At 41.2% G+C, this 10551-nt stretch overlaps 1 protein-coding gene across 1 annotated transcript in view; it reads left to right on the top strand.

Annotated features, from left to right (window-relative positions):
• The first annotated feature begins 2593 nt into the window (after nt 1-2593).
• Nucleotides 2594-10551, top strand: part of LOC309540531 (mucin-5AC-like) — a 64099-nt gene continuing 56141 nt past the window's right edge. The window contains exons 1-5 of the mRNA XM_082237487.1: nt 2594-2715; nt 5163-5234; nt 7071-7332; nt 7843-7957; nt 9513-9603. Coding sequence (XP_082093613.1) covers nt 2691-2715; nt 5163-5234; nt 7071-7332; nt 7843-7957; nt 9513-9603 — 565 coding nt within the window. The 5' untranslated portion in view covers nt 2594-2690. The remainder of the gene's footprint in view (nt 2716-5162; nt 5235-7070; nt 7333-7842; nt 7958-9512; nt 9604-10551) is intronic.

Below are 10551 nucleotides of genomic sequence, written 5' to 3'. Positions count from 1 at the left end.
TAAGTTTAAAAAAATTTAAAATTTCCACTCCCTTCCCACATAGCCTCTTTAGGATTTAGTCCCCCTGCCCCGCTGCACAACTGCCCAGTCCAAATCAAGTCCCTGTGACTGCTTGGGGGGCAGGGGAGATGATACGAGACAATGCAGTCATAGATCTCCCTGGTGACTCCCATGTAGTTTGAACCTTAGTACCAGATGTCAGGAGCAAACTTTTCTTCACCTGTTTGTTAGCAAATAAGCACCTCTTTGTCCTCTTTTTTTGGCAATGCATAAGTGGTCTTCCTATTCTTTAGAAATGTTCAAAGCCTTTACGGCAGGCATGGGGAACGTATGACCCTTCAGATGGTGAACTTTAATTCCCTGCATCCCTGACTATTGGCCATGCTTGTTGTAGTTAGGGCATATATGGTAAACCCTCGTAGCTGCAATTTAGATAGGTAGTTAGGTAGGCAGGTGGATAGTTCATTGCCCATTGTTCAGGACAAGAGGAGCAACGATCTGAAGTAGTCGTGGTTAAATAGCTGTTAGAAGGGGGGGGCTGCTGGTGCTTTAAGGATGACAAGAAACCATTTTTATTTACTTAAGGAGGCTTCTTTGTAAGGCACAGCAATCCTTTTGATCTCATTAATCCATAAAGCAATATTGCTTGTGAGTTCTGAAAAGATATTCAAAGAAAAAAAGGGGAAAGTGTCTAAAAGGTGTGTGGGAGAGAAAGAACTCTCTCAAAAGACAGCAATTGATTCTCAGACAACAATGAATTTCACAGTTGAGCTGAAAATAACCAATTTCTAGAACAGTCAATAGATAATACCAGGCTCCCAAAAGTATTTGAGCAAATAGGTCTGTTTGCTCAAATGCCTTTATTCTCAAACACCTCCATTTTCAGCTTCCAATTGAGTGTTAAAAACAATACAGCATACATTGCAGGACATAGGAAGCTGCCTTAGACCACTGGCCTATTCTAGCTCAATATTGTCTACAGTGATTGGCAGCTGTCATCCAGAGTTTCAGCCAGGATTCTGCCCCCCTCCCCCAACTGGAGATGCCAGGGATGAACTTGGGACCTTCTGCATGCAAAACGTGGACTCTATAACCAAACTGTGACCCTTCTCCATTTTAGTGCAGCAAACAAGTCCTGCTTCTGAAAGGTCTACTTGTAGGCAACTTTGCTTACCTCCAGTCAGAAAACAACATTAGGCAATGACTATTTAACTGTGCCTTGATCAGACATTCTCAGGAACATTCTCCTACTTCACATCATCATACAAAAAACATTGACACTGAAAAATGATCAAGCCATCCTCGTAGGGTATGGATTGTAAGCTATCCCGTTCCACTTGCATCGGTGGCATCACAGAATAATACATTGGGAGGTGTCAGCAGTGATTGGCAGGGAGCACAGGAAGCACAGTATCACACACCTGATTTCCTGACACCATTTTTTTTGAAGAAGAGGATGGGTGAGACATGGGGAGCATGCACAATGACAGAGCCAATTCAATGCTGCAGCCACAATGGCCACACTGCACTGATCTTGGTCATTCTCCTCTGCACACGTTCCAGCTTGTCAGTATCCTTCTTAAACTGTGGTGCCCAGAACTGGCCACAGGACTGCAGGTGGGGTCTGACTAAGGAAGAATAGAGCAGTACTATTATTTTCCTTGATCTGGACACTATACCTTTGTTGATGCAGCATAAAATAGCATCAACTTTTTTGCTGCTGCATTGCACTGCTGACTCATGCTACGCTTATGGTCTACTAAGACCATCCTTTTCACATGTATTATTGCCAAGTTGGGTGTCACCGATCCTATATTTGTGCATCTGGTTATTCCTGCCTAAGTGCAGAACCTTACATTTGTCCCTACATTTTGTTAGTTTTGCACCAGTTCTCCAATCTGTTAAGATCATATTGAATCCTGATTCTATGTCTTGAGGTATTAGCTACCTAAATTTGATAGGAAGGTCCACCTCAGTTCCTTCATCCAAGTCATTTGCAAGGATACTGAACAACACCAGGCCCAGAACAGAACCATGGGTCTTTTCCAGGGAGTCTTCTCTTCTCATGAGGTGGCCCAAGTACTGGAGCCTCAGCTTCACGATCTGTCCTTCAGAATATTCAGAATAGAAGGTCTCAGATTATCATAGTTTTTCATACCTCAAAAAGCTTTCACTCCTTCTCAGCACTAACAAGGAAAAGAGGCGTTTGCCACACTAGATGGGCACCACTTAACACAGTAACCAGAATATTAAACAGTGACCTGCCTGTCACTCAGAAAACCACAGATTGACTCAAAAGCTCCTTGATTTTTTTTCCAGGATCTTCAATGGCATTTGCTGGGGAAGAAATATTACCTTTTTGCTATTCATTTCTAATTTCCTTTATTAGGTGGAACCTTGACAAAAAAAAATATACCTCCCAAAAGGCAAACATGCTCAGCCAGTCATCAAGGAACTGAAAGCGCATCCTCTATTTACCCCTGTATCTGCTAAGATCCTCACAGCCCCACCTTGTTAGACCATGTCAAACAAGCTGGGAAAATAGACAGAACCTCCTGCTATATAAGCCTCTGAGAGTGCAAGTGAACTAGTCCTTCTGGCCAGAAGCGGGCTGAGTACCTTAACACCGAACTCCATCCAGTATGGGGTTTGGTAGAGGGATGAGGGTGCCATTATGGGCCCTAGCATTCATGATCTGCAGCATCCAACAGAAAGGTAAAAACTCATTTCCTTTGCTTCTTTTACAAGAAAAAAAGTGCCAATGTAATTGAATATCTCAATTCACTCAAATTATACCTCATTCTATTTTGTGAGTCATGCAAATGTTTGAATTTCAAAGAGTTTTTCACCCTTTTAATACTGTTTCAGTTAAATGTTTAACAATTCCGAATAAACTGGGGTATTTTAATATTGTACTTCCTGAAGCGAAAACATTTAGTGACATCTTAATGTGGATTGAATGGGGATCAAATAGAAAAGTACGATTTGGGCCTCTCCTTGAAAAGTTATAAAGTATGAAATGCATGTTTCCTGGTTAGAAGTCTGTCAGAATACTAACATACTAACATTTTAAAGTTGTGTATTACTGTATTCACTTGAATCTATTGCTCACCTTTTTGGGCCAAATTATGTTGTGAAAATGAAGGTGTGCATTAGATTTGATGGCACATTTACATTCGACAGCAAATACTTTTTTGGGTTTCAAGGTTCTGAAAATTGAGTTTGCATTAGATTCGATGGTGCATTAGACTCTAGTAAATACGGAAGTATGTACAGCAGCTAAACTCCAAAGAAGATAGACGAGGGGGGGGGCATCACTTTGCATTATCCCTCCATAGCCTTGTTCATATGAATGTATCTGATGTGTAAATTCTAGTGTGTGTATGTGTTATTTTTCAACGAAGTAGCTCCCAAATGCAAAATCCAAATGTTACCACCCCAGAAAAAAAGCACTGAGGTGATCCCTAATTTACAAACAAGTCTGGGAGTTGCTTACTGAAGACCCACAAGTCTTCAGGCCTGAGCTTATCTTTTAATCAGGTCCCTCATTCTGTTTCCTGAACTACATTGGCTAAGAGGCAGGACAGAAAAGGAACAAAAATTCCCTCTATACAGGGCAGCCGGGGAGAAGAATTAAAACTCTTGCTTAGTAGTAGTAGTAGTAGTAGTAGTAGTAGTAATAATAATAATAATAAATTTTATTTATATCCCGCCCTCCCCAGCCGAAGCCAGGCTCAGGGCAGCTAACAACAATCAAATAATCAAACAATCAAATAATCCAACATTCTAAAAACATTTCATTATAAAAATTAATTAAAATCAAATTGATGGCAACCGTTAAGCAAAATTCTGTGCAGGTTGCCAGAGGAGGGAGTCAGGCTGCGCCCTGACCAAAGGCCTGGTGGAACAACTCTGTCTCGCAGGCCCTGCGGAAAGATGTCAGGTCCAAATAGTACCAAATGTTATTGGTCTCATTCTATGTTAAAGGGTACTAGAGTCTCATTTGAATCAGGAAGCATTACTGATGCCATGTGAATTGCATCCTGGGATGCGGTTGATTGGTACAGTTCCTTGCTAGGATTTAAGCCGAAACCTGTATTCAGTGCCAAAGTTCAGCACTGGAAAATGTGAAATAGAAACAAAGAAGAAATGACAAATGGTGTTGAATCTCAACCAACCCAGCTGACATAAATGAGGGGTAAGGCTTTTTCAGGGCAGGTGTGAGATTTCTAGGCAGGGATTAACATTTTAGGTCATCATCACTACCATCATCATCATCATCATCATCATCCAAGAGCATCATTTTGGAAGCAGATTCCATTAAAATCAATAGCGCTTGCTATCCATAGGACTTGAGTGCTGGGTATTTAGAGGTCACTCCTTTTTATTATAGCCAAAGCCTCTTATCACAGTACAATTTTCCATTTACCTTCAATGAGGGACTCTTTCTTTGGGTTTTTATCTATGTTTGTCTAATTTTATACCATCAATTAAACCCCCACAGATATCTGTGAGATGTATAGCAAACTATCTTTAGTTAGATTGTGCCCCAAACCTTCCATCTGAAGACCCTGAAGGCAGGCCCAGCAACAGCAATCGGCCAGATCAGGCATTCCTCATTGGCCAAACCCAAACCATTAATTGTGTCCTCTCCTGGACTCTTGGAAGTTTTAGAGCAGTGGATGGCAATGTATCTAATAATACCTGTTGCAGTAACATCCTCCAGAGCCAAGATGTGTCAGAGCCCATCAATATTTTGGATGATAAAGATTTGAAAGATTGATTAACTTTGGCTGGATTGTGCCCATTCACGATATCTGTTAGTTTGATATACAAACTTAAAAGAAAATACATATTTATAATTTCACTGAAATTGAGAACCACTGTCAGCAGCTGGTATAGTTAGAGTATCCACCAATCTCAGTCATGCATATTCTACACTTCTTGGTGAATGTGCTCTTATAAGAGTTTCACACACTGCTTTTCAATTGCCAACTTTTGGATTGCTATCTTCCACCATGGGCTTTCTGCACACTGGTGCAAAAGCACAATCATAGCATTTACCAGGCCCTGAAAGCTGAGATTATGGCTTTAACTGTTTAAAGAATGCACACAAATGAACATACATACAATTTATGGTTTTCTGTTCCCTTTGTTTGTAGCTTCTAGTGCAGAAGGTGAATCGGGAAAGGTTACCATCATCCCACCATTGACAACAACACCAGTTATAACATGTAAGTCTACCCATAAACTGTCTCAGTTATTTCCTTGTATCTATCAGATATACTCATAAGAAAGGCAAAATGGATAAGGTCAAGAAACAGATGAATAGATGGGTAGATGATTCAACAGGTAGGTAACAGAACAAACATCTTGGAAATTTGAAAAAAAGCAGTGCATTCTCTTTCTATGCAGGGCCCTCCCTGGGACTGTACTCCTGGCACCCCTCTTATGGGTTTTTGGTGCCAAGTAAAAATGGTTTTATTTACTCAGGTATTTTATTGTGGCATATTGCAGGAAGCGAGGGCGTTTGCTGCTGCCTGCTTTTAAATTTCAGATTTTATCTGTGCTGTTTTACTTGTTGCAGTGCTATTTTTACTCTTCTTGTTGCTTTTATCTTGGCTTTATTACTTGCTCATTTTGTTTAGTTTTATCTTTATTTTTATCTCTCTTATCAAAGTACTAAACAAAGAGAAAGAAGCAGAGAGGTTATAAAAGCAAGTTAAGCTGGTGGACATATAACACATGGACGCTGCAGTTCTTTACTCGTGTACTGGGGAGCAGGGACTGTAGAACTCAATGGGACTTACTTCTATCTGTATAGGACTGCACTGTAAATAACCTTAAATAAAGCCCAGCCAAGGATGTTCCACTTTGTGCAAGTGCAGGCACCCAGGGAGGCTGCACAATGCAGACCACCATAGAGATGATAGGAAGAATGAAAGGATGTTCCCAAACACTCCTTGGCCACCTCAGAAGTAAAGAAAGTGCATGCAATTTATTTTCTCATTAATTTGTACAGAATGGTTAATATATATATATTTTTAAGTAGGTCTATTATTTCCAGATCTAGTATATATCTGCAGATATTTGCTCACCCCTAAAGAAAGGTAGAAATAAAGGGATATGCCTCACACTTCCTTGTGACCTTTGAAGGATTTCCATCTAGAGCAAAGAGATAACTGAAATCTAAACTATTTACTTTCCTTCTATGCTGTCACGGTGTAAGCACTTACTTATTTCTCATTGTAATGAGATTACAAAATTCCTGCCCAGGTTTTGGCAGGGGGTGTCAGGGGATGAAGGTGACAGTCTTTGTGCCAGTTATGAAAGGTCAAGGCAATGACTATATAGAGAGAGGTTGAGTATACACTATTTTCTTCCCAGCTCTGGAGATCTTTTACACCTTTGTAAAATCCCTTCTCCCCTTCACAGGTTTTAGTTCCCTTTGAGTGCTAAATAATGTATTGCACAGTGTTTGATCTTCTGTTCTCTAATTTAAACTTATTTTGTACTCAGTGTATATCCTGCAGTGAAATCTGATTCCAGTTGTGGGTAACAAAAGGGCACAGGGCTTTTCCTGCTTCTGTTGAGCATGCTCTGTTGCACTTTAGTAATAAATCCTGCCATAACTCTAGTTTATGTTGAACAACAGAATAACTTGAAGGATTATGTGTCTTCCTCTGATCCCCTACTCAGCCTGGTTGGGGAACCTGTGACGCTCCACATGTTGCTGAACTCCCAAGTCCCATCATCTCCGACCACTGGATGTGCAGGCTAGGAGTGATGAGAGTTTGAGTCCAACAACATCTGGAGGGCCACAGCTTCTCCACTTCAGCCTAAGGGAAAGCTGGCATCAGCATCAACTTACTTCTGAGCCAAGCACATAAAGTGGCAAAAGAAGTAACAGTGTCTACCCAGGGCAAATGCAGGCAAGGAACAAAAGCCTGTTTGTAATGGGTGATAAGCTAGTAATGTCACTATGTAAGCTAGTATAGAAAATGAAGAAATGAAGATGTTGTCAGCAAAAAGTGTGCAGTATACCTTTACAACCTTTTGTGAATTTGCAGCCTTCAACTCAGCTCATAATGGACAAGTCTGCAGCACGTGGGGCCAATTCCACTACAAGACGTTTGATGGGGACATCTATTATTTCCCTGGGACCTGCAACTATGTATTTGCCTCCCATTGCAATGCTGCCTATGAGGACTTCAACATCCAGATCAGGCGCACAATGGTGAAAGACATTCCCACTATCAGTTCTGTCACCATGCGGTTGGATGGGACGGATTTTGAAATGCAAAAAGATGCCATTGTGGTGAATGGTGAAAGGTAATAACACAGACTTGTGTCCTGAGCAGACCTACTTCCTCAAATAGATTCCTTAATAGGCAGATAGAGTTCAGTCCTACCATGATCTAAGAACCAATAACCATGAAAGGTCCATGGTAGCCACTTCTAATCTGGGTGTCAGTGTCCAGCCAGTGGTGTGCAGTGACTACCATGTTCAGTATCAATCTGTGGTCCAACACCCAGAAATCCCCATGCTGAAGCACACTGAGAAATATATTAATGAAGCCATTAAAGGCTATTGAAAGCCCAAAATTCCCAACCATAGAGGAGGCTGCTTGTGGCCTCCAGTAGGCTTTACTGCTGTGGTCACCATAGCCACATGCCCTTCTAATTTGTCTTGGGTGGGCATGAGTAATTCTGCAGTAAGTTCTGTAACGGGATAGTTCAATCACTCATGATGGCAATTTAGCAGTTATACACCCTCAAAAAAAGCCACATGTCACTTTGCCTTGAATTACATATCCAGTATCTCTGATGCTTTCTCTTCAGGGTTCAGCTGCCTTACACTGGATCAGGATTCGTTATTGAGAAATTTACCATCTATGTGAGAGTGATTGTCAAGCTGGGCCTAACCTTACTGTGGAATGAAAAGGACAGTCTAATGGTAAGTGCTACATAGTATAGAGAATTGACAAGTGTGACCCCAGCAGAATGTGGCAGTGTAGAATGTTCCTGTTCAGTATCCCAGCCTGCCAGCCAGCCATGCCTTCCTTCGCAATACCCAATTCCACTCTCCCTTCCTGCTGCTTTTCTATTTCCCCACCCGCACCAGAAACTAAAATTCTGTCACCACTGAGCATGCTCAGCCTTCACAGGGTTGTTTGGGGGCAGGGATCACCCCTTTAGATCCCCTGTAATATTTTTCTACTTCTGCAAGACTTGGATTTCCCATGAAGCATGCTGATACCTCCCTCGTATTTTTCACTAGCCTTGTTCTGGCTTCATCATAATCATCATAACCCAGCAGCTGAGTTTACTTTTTGTATGTATGATGTCACCTGAACAACATTACAGATAAAATCATGATACCACAAGGCAGTTTGTTGTATAGGGTCTTTGCAATATGCTCTTATGTCAACTCATGCAAGTTAACATCACAGATTTTCAGTAACTGGTGAAAAGAAACCACCCAAATAATTGCTTCTAAGTACAGATTGGGCTTTGATATGCACAAGGCTCTTTGGAGTATTCAGCCTGCCTGCCTGCCTGCCTCCCTCCCCACCCTCTCTCACACACATACATACCTAACATCCTGTTCTGTTCATAATAAGCTCTTAGTAAAAGGTAAAGGACCCCTGACAGTTAAGTCCAGTCGCGAATGACTCTGGGGTTGCGGCACTCATCTTGCTTTACTGGCTGAGAGACCCGACGTTTGTCCACAGACAGTTTTTCTGGGTCATGTGGCCTGCATGACTAAGCCGCTTCTGGTGAAACCAGAGCAGCGCACGGAAACGCCATTTACCTTCCCGCTGGAGCGATACCTATTTGTCTGCTTGAACTTTGATGTGCTTTCGAACTGCTAGGTTGGCAGGAGCTGGGACCGAACAATGGGAGCTCACCCCATCACGGGGATTCGAACCACTAACCTTCCGATCAGCAAGCCCTAGGCTCAGAGGTTTAGACCACAGTGCCACCCGCATCCCCTTACTTACTTACTTCCCTTACAAATCTTATTTGCAGTCAGTATCTAACTGCAGAAATCAACCAAGATATGTTTCCACTTGACATTTTATCTCTATTTTCAAAGAGATGAAAACACGTTTGGATTACACATTTAGCATATTCACATTTTTGCAGGAGGTGCCACCTGTTGCTTCAATTTTTCATTTTCTAGTAAAAATTCTCTTTTATAGGCTCTAACCTTATCTATAGATTGCAGAGCAGGGAATCCCATTCAAAGAACAGAAAGCATAAGTGGAGAAGAGTCAGCTGCTTTTATATATATACTGTAAATATTACAATGAAAACTAGGTTGTTATGAATAGCACAGACTGGCTGAGACTCAAAAATTATACCCCAATTTTCTATTCACTAAATTTGAATTGCAACATTGATGGAAGTTATCTTGGTGTCTCCAGTGCAGCTGCTGTCTTCAATTTTCAATCTATATCATGGAGAGTAATATTAACTTTCATCAACTTTCTCCTATATAATTTCAGCTGGAACTTGATAAAAAATATGCAAATCAGACCTGTGGACTTTGTGGGGATTTTAATGGCATTCCACAATACAATGAGTTCTTTTCAAACGGTAAGTATCAAAAACACTGCTTATTGAAATTGGGTATCAACTATTTATATGTCATGATTCATTGAGTGCTGTGGAACTACAATCTCTTCAGAGGTTTGGCTTTTCATCCATTTCAAAACATTTTAAGTGGTATAAGCAGTGCTTTGGGGGGCGGGGAGGAAAGACATGCTGGTATTCATATACATATTGATAAAAATGACAGCACAAAATGGCTGTCATTGGCAGGGGGAGGGGGAATGAGGTGCCAGTAGTCTGTTCTAGTGAGCACCCATCATAAGAAAAAGCCCCGAGGATAAAAACCTGGTGGATTTGTCTGATATCTGTCATTCTTCACTTTTAAAATCAACAACACACATTGAATATTTAGATATTTGGTGAATTTCACTTTTCATGCTCATCAAAGTAGATTTTCAGCATATGGATGATATTGATAGCATTAAGTAAATGAATTAGTGATTGGAAAAACATTTCTATTTCTGAGGTTATAAACCAAGGCCACCATAGTGCCCTCAGGCACAAGCTGCGGTGCATAAGACCCTTTGCTCTTCCCGATGTTTTATCCTTTTAATTAAAAAAACATGATGACATTTTGTTGTTGAGCGGAACAGTTGCTTGGTTTTTCTGTCTGTGATAATTTGTTTGAGTGGGGTGTAGATAGTTCGCTTGTTTTGATAGATGGTTCAGCATTGCTGCTTTAACTTCTGAAAAATGAGTACTCTTGTTTCTCCTCGGCTTGTTTTTGCTGCAATCATACTTACCTACTGAGATTGCTGTTAGGGGGAATGTTGGCCAATGGTGTTTTTACGTCAATAGAGAAGGCGTACTGGAGCTTGCACATAGTCAAAAGGCCCTTTGAAAGTTACTGTTGCTACAGGGGAGCTGCTTTTCTCCCAAACAGCCTCAGTAAACAGCCATTGGGGTTTGGAGGGCTGACCCACACATGGCAAT

The sequence above is a fragment of the Podarcis vaucheri genome, assembly GCF_965113315.1.
Source record: "Podarcis vaucheri genome assembly, chromosome: 1".
Classification (NCBI taxonomy): domain Eukaryota; kingdom Metazoa; phylum Chordata; class Lepidosauria; order Squamata; family Lacertidae; genus Podarcis; species Podarcis vaucheri.
The sequence above is the reverse complement of the archived record's forward strand: the minus strand, read 5'-3'. Positions and strand labels throughout refer to the sequence as shown.